The sequence below is a fragment of the Lolium perenne genome, chromosome 7, assembly GCF_019359855.2.
Source record: "Lolium perenne isolate Kyuss_39 chromosome 7, Kyuss_2.0, whole genome shotgun sequence".
Taxonomy (NCBI): Eukaryota; Viridiplantae; Streptophyta; class Magnoliopsida; order Poales; family Poaceae; genus Lolium; species Lolium perenne.
In genome coordinates, this window is record NC_067250.2 from 105988886 (window position 1) to 106012700 (window position 23815).

At 47.6% G+C, this 23815-nt stretch overlaps 1 protein-coding gene across 1 annotated transcript; it reads right to left on the bottom strand.

Annotated features, from left to right (window-relative positions):
* Window positions 1-9884: 9884 nt before the first annotated feature.
* On the bottom strand, window positions 9885-10772 carry LOC127315775 (uncharacterized mitochondrial protein AtMg00810-like). The gene has a single exon (XM_051346230.1). It carries the CDS (start codon window positions 10770-10772, stop codon window positions 9885-9887), a length of 888 nt encoding a protein of 295 aa, XP_051202190.1.
* Window positions 10773-23815: the final 13043 nt, after the last annotated feature.

A 23815-nucleotide genomic window follows, 5' to 3' on the forward strand; every position in this document is an offset into this window, starting at 1 on the left:
CGAAAACAATTTTAAATACACCAAACTATGTTTTCGCGGATTACTCCGTTTTCATACAGTAATTTAGGTGTATTTTTCAAACGGTTGGTCGAAATGATGCGTACGATATACCGTTGGAAAGCTGATGACTAGGCGCACATTTGTCATGTACAACATTTTTCTAAATTAATCACGGTTTAAGAGCAGTTTTGAAAATACGTGATTTTGTTTCCGAGCTTCTTAGTTTTTTCGTACAGTATTTTGGAGTTTAATTTTGAACCACTTGTCGGAATGTTACAAATGATATGGCGTTGGAAAGATATAGCTCAGGCGCAACTTTTTTATGTTCAATCTTTTTTCAAATTCTCAACGGTTTAAGTTTAATTTCAGAAATATGCAAAATCAAAGATAACGCCGACACTCGTGCGATTTGAAATTGGCTCATCTAAATTGATTAGGTTTGGCATAGCCGCATGTTGGAGTATTAATAGAGTTATATCACTGCTAATTCCATGTGGTGCTGGTCGATTTGTGCAACGAAAGGCCTTACCAACGATTTCTATGTGTATGATTTCCGCCCAGAAAAACAAAGTACTTAAAATGTCCCGGTTCATAGAAGTGAACTTCATGAAGTTTTGTTAGTGAACTTCGAGTCGCTGTGTAAAAGTTCACCGCATATTAAATATTAACTTCTCACGCGGTTGATGGTGAACTTCACTATTTTATGCTTATGTGCATCTGTGGACAAGCGAACTTACATTTTAAGTAAAAAGTGAACTTCACAATTTTATGTTTATGTGCATGAGTTAGACAAGCGAACTTACATTCTAAAAATTAATAGAAAGTACACACCAACAGAAACATCAGTGCAATTCACACGATTTAAAGTTTACACTGTGAACTGCTGTAGGCGGCTATACAGTTAACTTTTGGCCAATTACACAAAGTGAACTGCCAGTAGATTTTGGGGCGACTTCCCCAAAATAAAGCATTAACTTACAATCTGGTGAAGTGAACTACTATTTTTCTATCACCCACACATCGAGAACATATATGTATTACCTATCCTCTAAGCAATCGAAGGTGTACTATGAATACAACAGCATCACCACCATCTGCTCGTGCACATATACTTCACAAGTCCCTGCTCGTGCACATACTTCACAAGCCCCATCTAGCTGGAAAAATCTGAACTGAAGCACTTGGGAGGAGTGAACTTCACCGAATTAGGTGAACTGAACATTCACGCTGGCTACAGAAAAAGCAAGAAACTTTCTTGCATCCCATTTCTTTGCCTTCAAGCTGCATGTGTATGACAAAAGAGTACAGCTTAATTAAACAAGACTGCTACCTCTCCAAATTACAATTCAGTCACATCTTTAAGATAAAGTAATATACTCTCATTTGATACGTGTTCCACTCACAAATCAGCAATATCAATGTATGAGTATGATTTTGATGTCGAAACATGTAGTGAAATTGTGGAAATTGTGCAACGTACATTTACTAAGTGTCACCAACACATCAGCAGCAGCATCCAACAGAATAAAATGAACAATGATGAATTGTACCACAACGTGGGAGTAATACAAGGAAATAAACTAGAACGGACTGCAGCATCAGCATAGATCATTTAAAAGGAAATATCATAGGTAATTGTTTGGGAGTGCATACCAAATGCAAGTGTCTTCATTTTCATACATTTTTTTACTGGTAAGTTCCAAACATGCTTGCCATCAGGAGCCTCAAAGGTCCTGCCATACAAAAGATATAGTTCATCACCTAGAGCTCATTGTAGTGATATATAAAAAAAATGGAATAGCATAAATGCTAGATATACAATCGCAGAGCAGCATTGTTATAAAAGTTGATTAACGAGATATTTTTGAGTTTCAACACATGATGAAAACAAGTGAGCTTCCCCTAATGAAGGAATTGAACTTTTAGAAAATAAAAAGGTGAACCTCCGAACCACATTGCTTTTTAATTAGCTGTAATTCCCATGTACATGTACCAAACTTCGCGGTAGGGAGAAAGTGAACTTCAGATAAGAAAAGATTAAGCTTCCAGTCATGCCTAAAGTGCAAACGAATAAACGATCACCATGAAGAGTGTTTCTTAGGTGCAGAACAAGAAGCAAAGTGGAGAGTGAATTGTGTGAGCTTCCAGGTCGTAAACAAGTGGACCTCCGGACATGCAATTTTATAAAGGTTATTTTTCCGCGCAGGAACTTTTGTTATGCTGGTATTGAACCAGTTTTAATCAAAGAGTGAACTTCCGGCGTTATTGCAAAGCCATTTTTTGTAAATTAGGAGAAAATTTTGGTGGAATTTATTTTTTCAAGCATAATTCGTTTTTGTAGACATAGAAGGAAACACTTGTAGGGAACAAATTCACAGATTGTGAACTGCTGCCATGGTCTAGAGTGAGCTGCGCCATGGCCACTTGGTCACAAACGATACTAAGGAGAAGTGAACTATAAGGATTAGAAGAAGTGAACTTCACCCATCCTACGCCCGTCCCGCTAAGCCTAGGAGGAGGGCCTCTTACCAGCAACAAGCAGACAAGCACCGTTGAGAGATGAACTTGTGAAGTTCACTCCATCGCCAGCAGCAGGCTCCGCTAAACTCCAGCAGCGGATATTGTGAACCAAGTGAGCTTCCGAAAGAAGTTGAGGTGAACTTTCAAATTATCTTGGCCATAAAAATTGGAGCTCACATATGTACAAATAGAACTTCCCTGAAATCAAAGTTTAAGAATTCTCTGAAATAAATAAAGTGTACAACCCGAATTCGTCTAATAAAATGAACTCATATGTAAAAGTATATGAAATCTCAGTGACAAACAAAGTGCACATCCCAAGATAAACATATTTTTGAAACACAAATTAACTTGCCAAACAAATACACTCCTAATAAAAATGAACTCCAACGCAGAGACGTAGTGCACTTCTCGACAAATTTAAACCCAGACTTTAATAAACAAAAGAAACCAAACTTCCAGAACCTCATGATTTGGAACCATTTTTGGTTATTTGTATTTCTTTTTTCGAATGAACTGCAAGAAAAAAATTAACATCCCGTGTGGCTAAATCAAACTTCCAGTTGAGTTTCAGCGAGCTTCTCAAAAAATATATATTCCGGCAACAGTTGATAAACGTCCAGAAAAAAGTGCTTTTTATGTGTGAGACGAAGTGCACTTCTGTGTTAACCAAAACGAAATGTCTGAACCGACCAATAAAACTTGTTCACATAACCAACAATTTGTCAGAATAAAGGTGCACATGGTTCAACCACATGGTCCGCATGAGAAGTGAACTACACTATAAAATGAACTAAACTTGAGCAGCTCTTCGATCTTTTGTTTATAACCCATGGCCTGAGCTGACCAACAAGCAAGCAAGCATGAGCCTGCAGCAAACTAGCTTGGATTTAGAAAAGCCATCGGCCAACAAGGAAAGCTGTATAGTAGAGTAATTGCTGTTGTTTCACAAACACAGTTATATTCAGAAGACAAATACAAGCTGAAACTCCTGAAACTCACACGATCCAAGCGCATTTCCAAACCAAGACAAGACTAAAAATAGAGAAAACTACGTAAGTGCAGTCTCTCTGAATCTACAAGTGCAGTCTCTCTGAATCTACAAGTGCAGTCTCTCTTAGCTGAACCTGTCACATTTTTTTATGAACTTTCAACTGTGCTATTATGCACTTCTCTGAATCTACAAGTGTTATTGTCGATGGTCCTGGAGACAACCTTTTTTACAAAAAAAAAAAGTGAGAGATATTGCGTAATGGTAAATAGCATGACTGCACTTACATGAATGGAAACTGCAGCTCGCATCAGCGGCCGCTGTAGTGCAGTTAGAGCCAAGCAGCATCGTGGCTCTCCACAATCCATGCGCGTGCGGCCGGGAGTGGAAGGTCAGCGCAGCAGCAGCCGAGACACAATAGGCGTAGGAGGTAGTATCCACGAGATTGGTTGACGGGCGGCAAGTCCGGGAGCCCGGTGGTGCTCGACGGCCGGGCTAGAAACGTGAGCATGTGCTCACTCGCCGACCACCGAGCGTGGGCGATACTTAAGCGAGTTCCCCATGGTGCGCCGCCCAGCCCAGGGCGGATCTAGGCAAAGGAGGGGCGTCGACCGGCGGTGCGCCAAGCATAAGATCCGGCAGCGGGGAGGGGCGCGAAGAGGAGCCTCTCTGTGCTGAGGCACACCCGCGAGCCGGCGGCCGACACCAGGGTCGCGTGCAGGGGGCAGCCAGCGGCGAGGGATGGAAGGCTACTTCGTTGATGCGTCTCGACCTCGCATGAACTTGGGGATAGCGAGGACTAGGAGGCAATCGAGGCTGGTTGGACGCCGGTGGAGTACCGCGGACATGGCCGGAGGCCGCGCGAGGGGTGGAAGGTGGGCGGCGGCGCGCGGCGGCCGGGAAGAAGGCTAGGCGGGGATTTGGCCCAGCCGCCGGGAAGAAGGCTGGGCGGGGATTCGGCCCTGCCGCCGGGAAGAAGGCTGGGCGGGGAAGAAGGCTGGGCGGGGATGCGGCCCCCGCCGCCGGGAAGAAGGCGGGGCGGGAATTGGGGACCGGCGCGGTGCCAGCAGATAGAGAAGATGGTTGGGGTCGTGGGGAGTTCACAAGGAAGGAGATGCACGAGTTGATTCGGGTTAGAAACTAGGGGTTCGAGAATAACTATTCTAGAACCACTCTTAAGGGGGGTTCGAGAATAGTTGGGCTCTATATATATATATATATATATATATATATATATATATATATATATATATATATATATATATATATATATATATATATATATATATAGTCCTAACTATCTTGTTGTGTACGCTATTATGCAGAATGAAGAAGCGGGAAATGATAATAAGGAGCATCCATGATGTTGGGTTCATTGACCCACACATCGTTAATTCATATGTGTTAGAACACACCACCCCGCCGACGTGGAGGAAGACCTGTGGCGGTTTCTTAGAAAACAAGAACTCAAAAGTGATATTCTATTTCCTTACCATTTTGGGTGAGTGTTTCTGTCTTGAGCACATTCTCTTTTGTTTACTCCAGCATGGTGTGGCTAATCGATGAGTTATGCATGACTGTGCATGTATCGTGTCCGCAGGTTCCACTAGATTCTGCTAGTAATTCAATTTCACACCTCCACAGTTCTCGTCCACGACTCTCTGAATATGGATCCGGCGCTTTGGGCCGACATGAGAAAAATGATGCAAAAGTAATTATTTTCATTCATTTGCGCTCTATATCGATCGGCCTATTTCGTTCATTTCCTAATATCAAGTAACTAATTAATAACTCTCTTGTTCATTTAATTTTCTTTGCCTCGTAGGGTTTGGAGACGGTTCGTAGATGAAAAGGTCGGTGAATTCAAAAAAGAGCTACAATTTAAAAGGGCAGTGTCTGCCACTGGGGATATTCAGCCACCGGGGACCAATCTATGTGGATACTATGTTTGTGAGAGGATCCGGAGATACACCAGTGAGCGGCAGCCGTCTGAGAACAACATCAAGAGGAATAACCTCCGAAAGACGCTTAGTCCAGAAGCTCGCTTCCGACCACTTCAAGAGGAACTAGCTGGATGGTTCGCGAGGGAAGTCATCGATCCTAGAGGAGAACACTATGTAGAGGACGTAGAACTTCATATGCACTAAATTATGTATGGAAACTTGTTCAAAATTGTATATGGTCATCCGATATTGAATATATATTGTATATTCCTCTTGAATTCTTTTTTGTTCTAATTTCAAATTTGTTTGAAATTGTACATTCATATGCATGTATGTAGTACCGTAGAATATGTAAAACTCCTTCAAAATTAAAACCCCAAAGAAATAAAACAATACAAATTAAAAAGAAACCAGATTTAGGGGGAGGGAGGGCTAAACCCTAAACCCTGCGGAGGCCTTTAGTCGCGGTTGGCCAGCAGAACCGCGACTAAAGGTCCTCCGCCCTGGCGCTCGCCTACCGCCCACGTGGACGGGCCTTTAGTCGCGGTTCGTAAGGAACCGCGACTAAGGGGGGGGGGGGGGGGCTTTAGTCGCGCTTAATTGGTCGCGGTTGCGCAACCGCGACCAATGGCAGTTGCGAACCGCGACCGAAGCCCTTTTTTCTACCAGTGATTGGTTAGTCCAACCTAAACCGTATGTGTTCCCCCTCCACTATAACCCCATGCCCCAACTCATTTGTCTGAATCCTTCACCTCCTTCTCCTCGAAACCTTATTATCGATATATTTAGATATTTTTCAGTTTGAAATTCAAATTCTGTTTGAAAATCTCATCTGTTATTTGACCGGTTATCTCCTGGTTAGTAGTGACTAAGACCAGGGCTGGTCCTGTGTTTTGTGAGGCCCTGGGGCGAAGTCAGAATGGTGGGCCGATCTACTGTGTAATATTACATAATGTTTTTTGCTCCAAGGGATTTTTTTTAGTCTATGCAAGCTAAAATCACTGCTACCAGACTTAAATATGGATAACATAATTTCTTAGCAAATAAGATCCAATGATACAAGGTGCATATCGTATATTAATTTCCTTAGGCATATATTTTCAACCCACTATGCTCATAGATGAAGAAAAACTAAACCCAAGAAATTTTTATGATGGATCTTTCATCAGAAGGAGGGAGTACAAGATAATCTTAAATAGCATAATACAACCAATTAGTAATTCTGGATGCAATTAACCAGGTTAATCACGATAATTGCACTCTTGATTCTCACATTTGACAGACATGCATAAATGATGTTTCCTGAGTTCGTAGTACCAGTGGCGAACTCTCGAGTGTAAACCAAGATAAGAATAATTTGAGCTCTAAAATAGCTAATAGAAAGTATGGTTTTTAACATCTTCTACATATTTTAAAATCACAGGTCTGTAACTGGATGAATGAAGTGCCTACCAATATATTTTAAGTCTTTCTCTCCCGCACCCCCCAGAAACCCTAGCCGCCTCCCGCCGCCGCCGCCGGTGGCGCCGCCGGGAAAAGGCCGCGGGGCGTGGCGGCGGCGGCGGGCTTCCCTCTTGACGTGGCGAGGATGGCGGCTGGGGGATCCCCTCGACGCTGCGGCGGTAGACCCCCTGCCCATGTGTGATGGCTGGGCGGCGGCGGTCGGAGGAAGGGGCGACGACGCCTGCCGCGGCCTCCCCCGCCTCCCGTCGGGGCACACCGGTGGTGGATGGTGGGGGGACGGGCTGCGCCATCCCCTCCCTTTCTCGTCGGTGCGGGGTGGTGACCTCGGGATCTTCCCGCGGCACGAGGACGCCCGGGGCAGCAGCCTCGGGTTCGACGGAGGAGGCGGCCTTCTTCTTCGTCGGAGGTGGTCGGCCAGGCTGGTTGTCTTGTGTGGGGGATCATGGGATCTCACACAGGTTTCCGGCAATGGCGATCTAGTCCGGGGTGTCATGGCGGCCGGTGAAAACTGAGCCTCGACCTCGGTCTTGGCGGATGATGGCGGCGTCGGTCGATGTCGTTACCTTGTCGAAGGCGTCATCTTTGTCCGTCTTGGCACTTCACTCGGCGAGTTGGGGATGCGCGGCTGCCGGTGAAAACCGTGCTCCGACCTCGGTTGGCGGACGATGGCGACGTGTCACGCCGCTACCTTCTTGAAGGCATCGTCGTCGCAGTCTGCAGTCTCTCACTTGTGCTGCTCCGGGGGAAACCCTAGGTCTGGGTCTCCCGGATCGGACGATGGCGGCGCGCCCTGCGTCGTTCTACCTCTTGGGGCATCGTTTTTTGGAGCAGCTGCTAGATGTTGGCGGTTCTCGGTGGGGTGGTGTTCATCTACCACATTGTTGGCGCTGAGTCTCAGTAGCATGGTGCTGCAGGGTATCAACGACAGATGCGGGGTGATTTATAGGTGCAGGATGGTGGAGCTGTCTGGCGTCATGGTGGCATCGACGGCAGGTCTTGCAAGGTTAATGCGATTATCTCTCTTGAAGATGGAGTCAAGGAAGACGGTGGGAGCAACTCCTGTGGCGTGGGCGTTGGCGTGCGCTGAGAGTCTGCTTGACTGGATGTGCTTCTCACCTGCTATTGGGCGGTTTGGGAAGGCATTTAGTTTGGATGATGTGAGTTGGTGTATTGTCACCCTCTACATCCCACTGTAGGTATAGTTAGGTTGCTTCGAGATTGATCTTTTGTATTGTTTCTTGTAAGGTTTCGTGAATAATCTAATAAAAAACCGTGTGCATCCTTTGAATGCAGAAGCTGGGGCGAAATTTCCCCCATTTCGAAAAAAAAACCAATATAGCTGGAATATGGTGCTACTAAGAAAGGCGAAGACAAGAAAGCAAGGCTAACAAGGCAAAGGGTTGCTAAAGCAAGGTGAAATCTGTTGCTCTTGTACAGGAAACACCATCAGCTACCAAGCGAAAAAGCTCAATCATATCTGTTGGTAGTCCAGCCATGAGCACAAGGGGCAAAGCAGCTACAGCAAGCAGGCCAGCCATGCGAACAAGAAGCAAAGTAGTTGCAGCCGCGGGGAGCACAATGAAACTTTACTGCTTAAATTTTGTGTTGAATTGTGTATGTAGAGGTGTTTGGGTAAACTGATGTACTCCTAGTTAACCGTGGTATCTTGGGCGTGATGTAATGAACTTGTAAGGTCTCATTTCTGACATGGTTGTTTTGTGTTGAACTATGATACTGCTGAAATGGTACTGTCTTGAAATGCCTATATTGATTTTTAACACGACAATATTTAGTTAAAACATCTAGACTGTGCAACAAGGACATACAATAATTCTTTCCACAGGAGACTGTCAGTGGCAGGACGCAGATGACACCAAAAGAACCATACCCTGCAAGAGTGCAAACGTGATCAGGCCCAGTTGAGTTCCACACAATGTTATGAGGCCACTCCAGTTACACGGCAGTCGAGAAAGTGTTGAGAAACCTACCAAGAACATTCGGAATGGTGGCCCATGACGGCAGGGCGATCGCCCAGCTCCAGCCGAAGTACCAGCCCACCTACGGCAGCGCAACTCGTTAATTGGCTCTAGTCCATGCATCTAGCATTCTAGCTAGTACAGTAGATCTTCAAATTTTGAAGCACACAATCTTGCTAGGCATATGATTAATTCAGGAATAGGACGCCACCTGTGGCTAGATACTCCTTATTCTGATTCCATTCCTGTAAACATTATGATTACTTAATAAAGTCTAGCAGTATTGTCCTAAAAAAAAAAAGCTAGTACAGTAGATCGATTGGCTTGCATGCCGGCGTACATAGGCATCGACGCCAAACGTACCTTCTGTGTGCAGTAGAGCACGGCCGCTGTCGCACGTCCCATGTCCATGCCGGCCGTCGTCAAGTCGGTGTCCTCCTCGTCGTCGTCGTCTTGGCTTCTCTGTCAAACAAAAATTCCCGGCCGGCGGCCGTGTCAAGCCTTTCATGCATGCATGGTCGGATTGTGTAGCGATCGCCAAAATATTAAGCTAGAGCAAGCTCTGCTGGATTTGAAATCAAATTTACACGCACACAAAACTACTTCATCTGGCATCTGCTACAGATCTAGGAGCACGCACGTATGAGAGCCTAGCTGCATTCATGGCCATGGCCCCGGATCGATCTACAAGCACCACCTCAAGGCATTTCTTAGCTTTGTTTTGGATTCGAACTCACAGACGCAAAGGAGCTAGCTACCTAGCTACTTCGTGTGGTGCGGATCTACGACGTACGCGATTCATTCTCAGGCCATGGATACTCAACGAATAGCACAAGGATTCGTACGGGATCGAGTGGATATTGTAGAAGGGTTTTGGGGAAACCTCACACGTATAATGACGTGGGGTTCCGGTATTTATATAACAGGCCAGAGGCCTAGGGTTAGGTTACAATTACAATACAGTCCTACTGTAAATACAATATGTGCAATCTAACACCCGCCCGCAGTCCCAGCGGGAGGTTCTCGGATGTTGAGACTGGACCGAAAGTCGAGGAAGAGCTGACTCGGTAATCCCTTCGTCATGACATCCGCGAACTGGTGGGAGGACGGAACATGCAGAACACGGACCTCTCCCAAGGACACCTTCTCGCGGACGAAGTGGATGTCTATCTCGATGTGCTTGGTACGTTTATGTTGCACCGGATTCGAGGACATGTAGATGGCGGAGACGTTGTCACAGTAGACAACCGTGGCAGAGCTCAGGGGGCGATGAAGTTCCTGGAGCAGCTGGCGGAGCCAACAGCACTCGGCGACGGCGTGGGCGACGGCGCGGTACTCAGCCTCTGCAGAGGAACGGGACACGGTGGTCTGTCGCTTGGAGGACCAGGAGATGAGACTATCACCGAAGTAGACGCAGTAACCGGAGGTGGAGCGACGCGAGTCCGGACAACCTGCCCAGTCGGCGTCGGAGTAGGCCACAAGGGCGGTCGACGAGGAGGCGTGGAGCTGGAGGCCAAACTCCAGTGTACCCCGAACATACCGCAGAACACGTTTCACGAGAGCCAAGTGAGACGTGCGCGGAGCATGCATGTGAAGGCAGGCCTGCTGAACAGCGTAGGAGAGATCGGGGCGCGTCAGTGTGAGATACTGAAGGCCGCCCACGATGCTCCTGTAGTCGGTGGCGTCGGGAAGAAGCTCGCCGTCGGAAGCAGAGAGCTTCGAGGACGTGTCGACCGGTGTAGGTGAGGGGTGGCAGTCAGACATGCCAGCCCGCTGTAGAATGTCCAGAGCATACTGTCGCTGTGACAGAAAGAGACCAGCCGAGGACCGGCTGACCTTCATACCCAGGAAGTAGTGGAGATCCCCGAGATCAGTCATGGCGAACTCGCTATGGAGACGTGCAAGGAGCCCCTCAAGAAGACGTGTCGACGAGGCGGTGACGATGATGTCGTCCACATAGAGCAGTAAGTATGCCGTGTCTGCCGCAGAGTGGAGGACAAACAGAGACGTGTCCGTGGTGGAAGCAACAAATCCCAGAGTGGCGATGTAGGAGGCGAACCGGTGGTACCAGGCGCGAGGGGCCTGCTTCAAGCCCAGGGGGCTGCTGACAGTAGACCACCTCATCCAGGGAGCCATGTAGGAACGCATTCTTCACATCAAGCTGCCGTATGGGCCAGGAGCTGGAGACAGCAATGTGAAGAACAAGACGGATCGTAGCAGGCTTGACAACAGGGCTGAATGTCTCCTCATAGTCGATGCCGGGGCGCTGAGAGTACCCACGAACAACCCAGCGGGCCTTGTTGCGCGCAAGGGTGCCATCCGAGTGGAACTTCTGACGGAAGATCCACTTGCCAGTGACGACGTTGGCCCGCGGAGGGCGAGGAACGAGGGACCAAGTGTCGTTGTTGACGAGAGCCTGGTACTCATCAGACATGGCAGCACGCCACTGAGGATCCTGCATTGCCTGGCGAAAGGTGGTGGGGACGACGTCAGGGACGGAGTCCACGGCGGAGAGGTTGAGCCTGTCCACGGGACGCACTTGGCGGCCGGAGCGCGTGCGGCGAGGGTTGGAGGCCCCACTCGAGGAGGCCGCCGGTGCAGCATCGGCAGTCGGGGCAGGGTCCGGTTGGACCGGCTGGTGCACCGGCGTGACCGGCACAGGGCCCGGCCTGGCCGGCGTGGGGACCGGCTGCTCGGCGAGTTGAGGGGGCGGGACCTGTTGGAGCGCCAGTCTCGCCGGTATGACCGGCACAGGATCCGGTCTGTCCGGCCGGCCAACCGGCTGCGCGGCTCGTCGAGGCGGCAGCGAGGCAGGGGTGCTCGCGGTCGGGGCGGGCGCACTCAGGGCGGGCGCAGGGGCGCGCGGTGGTGGCGCGGTCAGTGTGCCGAAGAGGTCGTCGAGTCCGTGCGGCACAGGAGGCACAGGCGCGGATGACGAAGCTGCATGCTGAAAAGGAAACACCGTCTCATCAAAGACAACATGTCGTGAGACGATAATTCTCCCAGTGACAGGGTTAAGGCAGCGGTAACCACGATGGTTGGAGGGATACCCAAGAAAGACACATGCCATGGAACGTGCACTGAGCTTGTGTGGGGCGGTGGAAGCGATATTAGGATAATAAAGACAACCGAAGACGCGAAGATCAGTGTATGAGGGAGGACGACCATGGAGGCGTGTGTAGGGAACTTGGGATTTTATGGCTGTACTAGGACGGCGATTAAGCAAGTATGTGGCAGTAGCCAGAGCCTCGGCCCAGAAAGGGGCTGGGATGTGAGCCTGGAACATAAGGGTGCGCATAGTATCATTAATGGTACGAATGGCACGCTCGGCTTTACCGTTCTGCTGGGAGGTGTATGGGCATGACAGCCGTAAGGCGGTGCCGTGGGTGGTGAGGAGAGTATCAACAGTCTTGTTGAGGAACTCGGTACCGTTATCTGTCTGGAGAGAGCGAATAGTAACACCAAACTGCGTGCGCGCATAAGCGAAAAAGGTTTCGAGAGTGCGGGCAGTACAAGACTTGTTGCGAAGTGGAAAAGACCAATAAAAGTGAGAGTAGTCGTCGACAATGACAAGGTAATATCGAAAACCAGAGGTGCTTATAATTGGAGATGTCCACAAATCACAATGTATCAAATCGAAAATGGCACTAGATGCGGTAGTAGACTGACGAAACGGTAAACGGACGTGCTTGCCAAGTTGACATGCATGACACACCCGAGTACGACTAAATTTATTACACTTGATAAAATCTAGACGCTGAAGAGCCGACATGGCATCATGCCCAGGATGGGCAAGACGCTGGTGCCATAGCTCGGCGGTGGCGGTGACGACCAAAGCGGTGGAGGAGGAACGGCGAAAACTGCTCCTCCCGGGAAAGGTGTAGAGATCTCCGTCACTATTGCAACGAAGAATCACGCGACGGGTCTTCAGGTCCTTCACAGAGAAACCAAAGGCGTCAAACTCAATGGAACACATATTATCGCGGGTAAACTTGCGAACCGAAAGCAAATTGCGAATAATGTGCGGTACTAGGAGTACATGGTTGAGTCGAAAGACGTGACCAGAAGGTGTGCGAAAGGAGGTGAAACCAGAAGAGGTAATGGGGATGGTGGTGCCATCCCCGACGGTGACGAAGTGAGGAGTGCGAAGGTGGGAGGAACGAGTGAGGTTACCATCGTCGTTGGTCATGTGTGAGGACGCGCCTGAGTCCATGACCCAACCACCTTGCTGAAGCGCGAGGTTGTTGAGGGCGGCGATGAGAGCCGAGCTGTCCCATGTGGTCGCTGAGGTCGACGGCGCGGTGGCGGTGTAGGCCTGGGGCCGAGGGCCCAGGATGCCCTGTCCAGAGGAGGGGGCGCACCACTGGCCAGCACCCGGAGAGAAGCAGACCCACGGGCCGGTCGGGGCCGGCGCGCGGGCGGGCTGGGTGCCCTGGGTGGCGCCTCCACCCTGGCATCCGCCAGTGCGGCCCTTCTGCTTGGCCGGCTGCTTGCCTTTCCCGGCGCCCGCACCAGGGGCGGGACCGTCACCGCGGCAGCCGGGGCCGGGGCATGAAGAGGCGGGGCCGCGGGCCTGGGCGACGAGGGCGGTGTTGGCGGAGGTGGCCACCGCGTTGGCCTGCTGCATCTCCTCCAACAGGAGCATGGCCCTGGTGCGGAGGAAGGTGGGCAGCGGGTCGGTCATGGAGATGACCGTGGCGGCGGAGGCGAAACGAGGGCCGAGGCCGCGCAGGGTGTTGAGGACGAGGGCGCGGTCGCTCACGGGAGAGTCGTTGTCGAAGAGCGCATCGGTGAGGTGCTTCTGGCGGCGACAATACTCGTGGATGGAGAGAGATCCCTGCACAAGCTGGCGAAAGTCATTGTCAAGGTAGATGGCTTTGTTCGCCTTGTTCGCGGTGAAGAGGTCGCGTGCCGCGAGCCACAGCTGACGCGCGGTCTGATTCCCCGCAAGGATCATGTCCGCGACGTCTTCGTCGATGGCGGCGTGGAGGTGGTTGAGGACGGTGTAGTCGGCGGTGGCCCACGCAGCGTCGGTGGGGGCGTCGGCGACGGTGCCGTCGACATGGCCGAGGTAGCCGGAGCGGCCCAGGGAAGCGCGCATGTAGATGCACCACTTGGAGTAGTTCCCGGCAGCGAAGGAGAGCAGCACGGGGCCGGCGTGACGCGGAGCGCCGGCGGGGACGATCGCGGCGGCCGAAGCGGCCGCATGGGTGGAGGAGGTCCCGTCGGTAAGGGCGGTGAGCTCCATGGCAGCGGAAGGTGGTGTGGCGGCGCCCGACCTAGGGCGGCGGCGGCCGAAGAGGCGGAGGCGGCTAGGGTTGGGAGGAGGCGGCGGCTAGGGTAGGACCGAGATTAGTCTGATACCATGTAGAAGGGTTTTGGGGGAAACCTCACACGTATAATGACGTGGGGTTCCGGTATTTATATAACAGGCCAGAGGCCTAGGGTTAGGTTACAATTACAATACAGTTCTACTGTAAATACAATATGTGCAATCTAACAGATATCACATCTATCGAGCGAAACATATACGAGCAATCGAGGTGGAATCAGCAGAAACCACACTCCGGATCACCACAAAAGAGAGCCAGCCAATCGATCGATCAGCAGAGACACGGCGCTAGCTCTCGATCACCAGAAATTAAAACCGCGCTCGAGCTAGCAACCGAGAAACCATGCGCTCGAGATGACAAGGAAAACCACGCTCCAGCGGCAGAAAACCACTCACCCGGCGGTCGGCGTTCGTCGGCCGCCGCTGCGGCGGCGTGGCGTGGAGGATTCGTGGCGGTGCGTGGCGAGACGGGGTACTGTGGGGTAGGATGCAAGGCGGCGGGTGGTGAGATGGAGTAGATGGGCCGGAGAACTAGAGATCAACGGAAACAACGCTTCAGATCACCACAAAACGAGAGCAACTCACCCGGTTGGCCGGCGTTCACCAGCCGCTGCTGCTACGGGGGCGGCGTGGGCGTGGCGGATTCACGGCGGTGTGCTGAGATGGGATAGGGTGCGCGGCGGCGTGTGGCTAGATGGTGTAGGATGGGAGAAGAAGAGATCAACGAGACGAAGAGAAGGTGTGTTGCGAATCGCGTTGCTGTGCAGTGTAGCCGGGTCGGATTAAATACACGCAGACACTGCAGCGCATTGCACGCTAAAAGAGAGGGACGAGAAACGGCCGTGTCAGAGGTTGTTAGCACGGTGTGCGTAGAGGGAGAGGGAGAGATTAGTTAGGAGAAGAATAGTTTAGAGAGAGAATTACCACAGAATTAATTTGGTCAGTGTGACGACAAAACTAATTTCACGAAGGTATAAGGGTCCACGATAATGGTGCAAATGTAGAACAGTGTAGCTCATTGCACGGCAAAGGAGATGGAGCGAGAAACGGCCGTGTCAGAGTTTGTTAGCATGGTGTGCATAGAGAGGGATAGATAGATTAGTTAGTAGAATTAATTTGGTCTGTGTCTAGCGACAAACTGCTTTCGCGAGGATATAAGGGTCCACGATAATGGTGCAAATGTAGAACAGTGTAGCTAATATTTGAAGCGGTTTTGTGATACTCTCAAACGTATCTATAATTTATTATGTTCCATGCTAGTTTTATGACAATACTCACATGTTTTATACACACTTTACATCATTTATATGCATCTTCCGGCACTAACCTATTAACGAGATGCCGAAGCGCCAGTTCCTGTTTTGTGCTGTTTTTGGTTTCAGAAATCCTACACAGGAAATATTCTCGGAATTGGACGAAACGAACGCCCAGGATCTTATTTTTCCACGGAGCTTCCAGAAGACCGAAAGAGATACAAAGTGGGGCCACGAGGTGGCGACACCACAAGGCGGCGCGGCCAAGGAGGGGCCCGCGGCGCCCTATGGTGTGGGCCCCTCGAGCGCCTCCCGACTCTGCCCTTCCGCCTACTTAAACTCTCCGTCGCAAAAATCCTATTACCGAGAGCCACGATACGGAAAAAGTTCCAGAGACGCCGCCGCCGCCAATCCCATCTCGGGGGATTCAGGAGATCGCCTCTGGCACCCTGCCGGAGAGGGGAATCATCACCGGAGGGCTCTACATCATCATGCCCGCCTCCGGATTGATGCGTGAGTAGTTCATCCTTGGACTATGGGTCCATAGCAGTAGCTAGATGGTTGTCTTCTCCTCTTGTGCTATCATGTTTAGATCTTGTGAGCTGCCTATCATGATCAAGATCATCTATTTGTTACGCTACATGTTGTGTTTGTTGGGATCCGATGAATATTGAATACTATGTCAAGTTGATTATCAATCTATCATATATGTGTTGTTTATGTTCTTGCATGCTCTCCGTTTCTAGTAGAGGCTCTGGCCAAGTTGATACTTGTGACTCCAAGAGGGAGTATTTATGCTCGATAGTGGGTTCATGCCTCCATTGAATCTGGGACAGTGACAGAAAGTTCTAAGGTTGTGGATGTACTGTTGCCACAAGGGATAAAACAGCAATGCTTTGTCTAAGGATATTTGTGTTGATTACATTACGCACCATACTTAATGCAATTGTCTGTTGTTTGCAACTTAATACTGGAAGGGGTGCGGATGCTAACCCGAAGGTGGACTTTTTAGGCATAGATGCATGCTGGATAGCGGTCTATGTACTTTGTCGTAATGCCCTAATTAAATCTCATAGTAGTCATCATGGTATGTATGTGCATTGTTATGCCATCTCTATTTGTCAATTGCCCAACTGTAATTTGTTCACCCAACATGCTATTTCTTATTGGAGAGACACCACTAGTGAAATGTCGACCCCGGTCCATTCTTTTACATCTGAAATACAATCTACTGCAAACTCTGTTCTCTGTTGTTCTTTGCAAGCAAACATCATTCTCCACACCATACGTTTAATCCTTTGTTTTCAGCAAGCCGGTGAGATTGACAACCTCACTGTTAAGTTGGGGCAAAGTATTGTGATTGTGTTGTGCAGGTTCCACGTTGGCGCCGGAATCCCTGGTGTTGCGCCGCACTACACTCCTCCACCAACAACCTTCACGTGGCCTTCATCTCCTACTGGTTCGATAACCTTGGTTTCTTACTGAGGGAAAACTTGCTGCTGTACGCATCACACCTTCCTCTTGGGGTTCCCAACGGAGGTGTGCTTCACGCGTTATCAAGCACTTTTTCTGGCGCCGTTGCCGGGGAGATCAAGACACGCTGCAAGGGGAGTCTCTCACATCCAATCTCTTTACTTTGTTTATTGTCTTGCTTTACTTTACTTTATTTTCTATTTTGTTTGCTTTCTTTATATTAAAAACACAAAAAAATTAGTTACTTTCTTTACTTTACTTTATTTTCTGTCTCGTTTGCTTTCTTTATATCAAAAACACAAAAAAATTAGTTACTTGCATTTAATTTGTTATCATGTCTAGTCCTGGACTTGTTACTCTGTCACCTGAGGAACTGGTCTTTACTTTTAAACAAGGGGATGAGGAGAGTTTTAAGGAAGCTTGGTCTAGAATTTTTAATTCTTATGGTAAAACTGAACCTAAAATGACTCTAAGCCTGCTTCTTAGTAACTTTTATTTTGGGGTTATTCTTCGCTATAGATATGCCTTGGATGCTGTAGTGGGAGGAGATTTCCTTCATTGTGATGGGGATCAAGCTTTTAATACCATAAAAAAATTGGTTGCATCATCTAGCTCAGCTAATAATTTTGATTCATCTCTTGTTACTATTTATAATAGATTAAACACTCTTGAGACAAATATATCTTGCTTAAAAGAAGGGTATAGTCAGATTCGTGAGCATTTTGATTATGTTCCAGTAAACTCTGAACCTTCAATGTGGGACCCTACTATTAAAGTTGCTATTGATGGTAAAAAAAATTATGCCTGTTGTGATATTATGACTGAATTTTGCCTTATGCCTAAAAGTATTTATGAATCTTTGACACTCTGGGGACTTACTGAATGTGGAGAAGGAATAACTCTTACTGATAACTCTGTTATAATTCCTAAAGGAATAGCTGAAGGAGTGTTCACAACCCTTCTTGGAAGAACGGTATCCACTGATTATCTCGTTATTGAATGTGTAGGGATAGGACAAATCACACTTGGAAGATCCCTGCTGAAACTCTTGGGAGCAACCATAGATGTGGGGAAAGGAACTCTAAATTCCTCTACACCTGGATGCGGTCATATATTCCCTAAACCAAAGAGTAAGAGTAAGAGTAAAAAGGGTAGACGCAACTCCCCTGGTAAGAATGTTAATGCTTCATCTCTCGATAATACTTGATTCACACTTTCTGCGCCTAACTGAAAGGCGTTAAAGAAAAGCGCTTATGGGAGACAACCCATTATTTTACCTCTGCACTTTTGTTTTATATTTGAGTCTTGGAAGTTGTTACTACTGTAGCAACCTCTCCTTATCTTTACTTTATTGCATTGTTGTGCCAAGTAAAGTCTCTAATAGTAAAATTGATACTAGATTTGGATTACTGCGCAGAAATAGATTTCTACCTGTCACGAATTTGAGTAGATCTCTCTGTAGAAGAATCAAAAAAATCTGCCAATTTACATGCGTGATCCTCAGATATGTACGCAACTTTCATTAGTTTTGAGCTTTTTCATCTGAGCCTGTTAAGTGCCTCTAAAAAATTCGTCTTTACGGACTGTTCTGTTTTGACAGATTCTGCCTTTTATTTCGCATTGCCTCTTTTGCTATGTTGAATGGATTTCTTTGTTCCATTAACTTTCAGTAGCTTTGGGCAATGTCCAGAAGTGTTAAGAATGATTATTTCCTCTCTGAATATGTGAATTTTTGATTATGCACTAACCCTCTAATGAGTTTGTTTTGAGTCTGGTGTGGAGGAAGTTTTCAAGGATCAAGAGAGGACGATGATACAATATGATCAAGAAGAGTGAAAAGTCTAAGCTTGGGGATGCCCCCGTAGTTCATCCCTGCATATTTCAAGAAGACTCAAGCATCTAAGCTTGGGGATGCCCAAGGCATCCCCTTCTTCATCGACAACTTATCAGGTCACCTCTAGTGAAACTATATTTTTATTCCGTCACATCTTATGTGCTTTACTTAGAGCGTCTGTTTGTTTTTATTTTTGTTTTTGTTTGAATAAAATTGGATCCTAGCATTCTTTGTGTGGGAGAAAGACACGCTCCGCTGTTTCATATGAACACTGGTGTTCTTAGCGTTACTTTTAATGTTCATGGCGAAGGTTGAAACTGCTTCGTTCATTGTTATATGGTTGGAAACAGAAAATGCTTCATGTGGTAATTGGTATATTGTCTTGAATAATTTGATACTTGGAAATTGTTGTGCTCAAGTAGATCATGTTTAAGCTCTTGCATCATGTACTTTGCACCTATTAATGAAGAACTACCATAGAGCTTGTTAAAATTTGGTTTGCATGATTGGTCTCTCTAAAGTGTAGATATTTTCTGGTGAAGTGTTTGAACAACGAGGAAGACAGTGTAGAGTCTTATAATGCTTGCAATATGTTCTTATGTAAGTTTTGATGTACCGGTTCATACTTGTGTTTGCTTCAAACAAACTTGCTAGCCAAAGCCTTGTACTGAGAGGGAATACTTCTCGTGCATCCAAAACCTTGAGCCAAAACCCATGCCATTTGTGTCCACCATACCTACCTACTATGTGGTATTTCTCTGCCATTCCAAAGTAAATTACTTGAGTGCTACCTTTAAAATTTCATTCTTTGTCTTTGCAATATATAGCTCATGGGAAAATAGCCTTAAAAACTATTGTGGTAAAGAATATGTAGCTTATGTATCTTATTTCTTGTAAGTTGCTTGTTGAGCGGTAACCATGTTTCTGGGGACGCCATCAACTATTACACCTTTGTTGAATATCATGTGAGTTGCTATGCATGTTCGTCTTGTCTGAAGTAAGGGCGATTTATCTTGATCAAATGGTTTGAGTATGCATATTGTTAGAGAAGAACATTGGGCCGCTAACTAAAGCCATGAATCATGGTGGAAGTTTCAGTTTGGACATTAATCCTCAATCTCTTATGAGAATATTATCTGTTGTTGAATGCTTATGCATTAAAGAGGAGTCCATTATCTGTTTTCTATGTTGTCCCGGTATGGATGTCCTTAGTCGAGATTTATCAAAAACGAGAAATCAAATGTGATCTATCTCCTTGGACCTTTGTACAGGCGGCATAGAGGTACCCCTTTGTGACACTTGGTTGAAACATATGTTATGCAATGATAATCCATGTAAATCCAAGCTAATTAGGACAAGGTGCGAGCACTATTGGTATTCTATGCATGAGGCTTGCAACTTATAGGATGTCTTATGCATAACACATATGAATTATTACTACCGTTGATAAAATTGTTTCTATGTTTTCAAAATAAAAGCTCTAGCACAAAAATAGTAATCCATGCTTCCCTCTGCGAAGGGCCATTCTTTTACTTTATGTTGAGTCAGTTTACCTACTTCTTTCTATCTTAGAAGCAAACACTTGTGTCAACTGTGTGCATTGATTCCTACATACTTGCTTATTTGCATTCATCATATTACTTTGTGTTGACAATTATCCATGAGATATACATGTTGAAGTTGAAAGCAACCGCTGAAACTTATATCTTCCTTTGTGTTGCTTCAAAACTTTCTACTAAGAATTTATTGCTTTGTGAGTTAACTCCTATGCAAGTCTTATTGATGCTTGTCTTGAAAGTACTATTCATGAAAAGTCTTTGCTATATGATTCAGTTGTTTAGTCATTGTCTTTACCATTGCTTCGAATCACTTCATTCATTTCATATGCTTTACAATAGTATTGATCAAGATTATGATAGCAGCATGTCACTTCAGAAATTATCCTTGTTATCGTTTACCTACTCGAGGGCGAGTAGGAACTAAGCTTGGGGATGCTTGATACGTCTCAAACGTATCTATAATTTCTTATGTTCCATGCTAGTTTTATGACAATACTCACATGTTTTATACACACTTTACATCATTTATATGCATTTTCCGGCACTAACCTAATAACGAGATGCCGAAGCGCCAGTTCCTGTTTTGTGCTGTTTTTGGTTTCAGAAATCCTACACAGGAAATATTCTCAGAATTGGACGAAATGAACGCCTAGGGTCTTATTTTTCCACGGAGCTTCCAGAAGACCGAAGGAGATACGAAGTGGGGCGACGAGGTGGCGACACCACAAGGTGGCGCGGCCAAGGAGGGGCCCGCGCCGCCCTATGGTGTGGGTCCCTCGAGCGCCTCCCGACTCTACCCTTCCGCCTACTTAAACTCTCCGTCGCGAAAACCCTATTACCGAGAGCCACGATACGTAAAAAGTTCCAGAGATGCCGCCGCCGCCAATCCCATCTCGGGGGATTCAGGAGATCGCCTCTGGCACCCTGCCGGAGAGGGGAATCATCACCGGAGGGCTCTACATCATCATGCCCGCCTCCGGATTGATGCGTGAGTAGTTCATCCTTGGACTATGGGTCCATAGCAGTAGCTAGATGGTTGTCTTCTCCTCTTGTGCTATCATGTTTAGATCTTGTGAGCTGCCTATCATGATCGAGATCATCTATTTGTAATGCTACATGTTGTGTTTGTTGGGATCCGATGAATATTGAATACTATGTCAAGTTGATTATCAATCTATCATATATGTGTTGTTTATGTTCTTGCATGCTCTCCGTTGCTAGTAGAGGCTCTGGCCAAGTTGATACTTGTGACTCCAAGAGGGAGTATTTATGCTCGATAGTGGGTTCATGCCTCCATTGAATCTGGGACAGTGACAGAAAGTTCTAAAGTTGTGGATGTGCTGTTGCCACGAGGGATAAAACATCAATGCTTTGTCTAAGGATATTTGTGTTGATTACATTACGCACCATACTTAATGCAATTGTCTGTTGTTTGCAACTAAATACTGGAAGGGGTGCGGATGCTAACCCGAAGGTGGACTTTTTAGGCATAGATGCATGTTGGATAGCGGTCTATGTACTTTGTCGTAATGCCCTAATTAAATCTCATAGTAGTCATCATGGTATGTATGTGCATTGTTATGCCATCTCTATTTGTCAATTGCCCAACTGTAATTTGTTCACCCAACATGCTATTTCTTATTGGAGAGACACAACTAGTGAACTGTGGACCCCGGTCCATTCTTTTACATCTGAAATACAATCTACTGCAAACTCTGTTCTCTGTTATTCTTTGCAAGCAAACATCATTTGTAGGATAACGTTGCATAGAAAACAAAAAAATTCCTACCGCGAACACGCAATCCAAGCCAAGATGCAATCTAGAAGACGGTAGCAACGAGGGGGTATCGAGTCTCACCCTTGAAGAGATTCCAAAGCCTACAAGAGGAGGCTCTTGTTGCTGCGGTAGACGTTCACTTGCCGCTTGCAAAAGCGCGTAGAAGATCTTGATCACGATCGGTTCCGGCGCCACGAACGGGCAGCACCTCCGTACTCGGTCACACGTTCGGTTGTTGATGAAGACGACGTCCACCTCCCCGTTCCAGCGGGCAGCGGAAGTAGTAGCTCCTCTTGAATCCGACAGCACGACGGCGTGGTGTCGGTGGCGGTGGAGAACTCCGGCGGAGCTTCGCTAAAGCTACGCGGGAGATATGGAGGAGAGGGGGGCGGCTAGGGTTTGGGAGGGGGTGGCCGGCCTCAAGGGGGTGCGGCCAACTTGTGGCTTTGTGGTGGCCGGCCCCCTCCCCTATGCCCCTCATTATATAGGTGGATCCCCAAGTGTTGGTGTCCAAGTCTTCGAATAAGACCCGAACCAAAAACCTTCCATATGAGGGGGAAACCTAGCCAAGCTAGGACTCCCACTAGAGGTGGGAGTTCCACCTCCCATATGGGGGGTTGGCCGGCCCCCTAAGGGGGAGTCCACTTGGGACTCCTCCCCCACTAGGGTTGGCCGGCCATGGAGGTGGAGTCCCATGTGGACTCCACCTTCCTTGGTGGTTTCTTCCGGACTTTTCTAGAACCTTCTAGAACCTTCCATAGAACCTTCCGCGACATTTTAATTCACATAAAATGACATCCTATATATGAATCTTATTCTCCGGACCATTCCGGAACTCCTCGTGATGTCCGGGATCTCATCGAGGACTCGAACAAATATTCGAACTCCATTCCATATTCAAGTTCTACCATTTCAACATCCAACTTTAAGTGTGTCACCCTACGGTTCGTGAACTATGCGGACATGGTTGAGTACTCACTCCGACCAATAACCAATAGCGGGATCTGGAGATTGATACGTCCCCGACGTATCCATAATTTCTGTCGTTCCATGCTTGTTTTATGACAATACTTACATGTTTTGCTTGCACTTTATGATGATTTTTTGCGTTTTCCGGAACTAACCTATTAACAAGATGCCACAGTGCCAGTTCCTGTTTTCTGTTGTTTTTGGTTCCAGAAAGGCTGTTCGGGCAATATTCTCGGAATTGGACGAAATCAACGCCAAACCTCCTATTTTTCCCGGAAGGCTCCAGAACACCGAAGAAGAGTCGGAGAGGGGCCAGAGGGCCACCAGACCATAAGGCGGCGCGGCCTAGCATGGGCCCGCGCCACCCTATGGTGTGGAGCCCCCAGGCACCCCCCTGCGCCGCCTCTTCGCCTATAAAATCCCTTTCGACCTAAAAACGCAGTACCAATTGACGAAACTCCAGAAAAGTTACTGTGGCGCCGCCGCCATCGCGAAACTCCAATTCGGGGGACAGAAGTCTCTGTCCCGGCACCCTGCCGGGACGGGGAAGTGCCCCCGGAAGCCATCTCCATCAACGCCACCGCCTCCGCCATGCTCCGTGAGTAGTTCCCCCATGGACTACGGGTTCTAGCAGTAGCTATGTCGGTATTCTCTCCTCCATGTACTGCAATACAATGATCTCATGAGCTGCCTTACATGATTGAGATCCATCTGATGTAATCGG

What these genes read in the sequence shown, in the direction of transcription:
- LOC127315775 (XM_051346230.1), bottom strand. Translation starts at nt 10,772, where the DNA reads ATGACTGATCTCGGGGATCTCCACTACTTCCTGGGTATGAAGGTCAGC.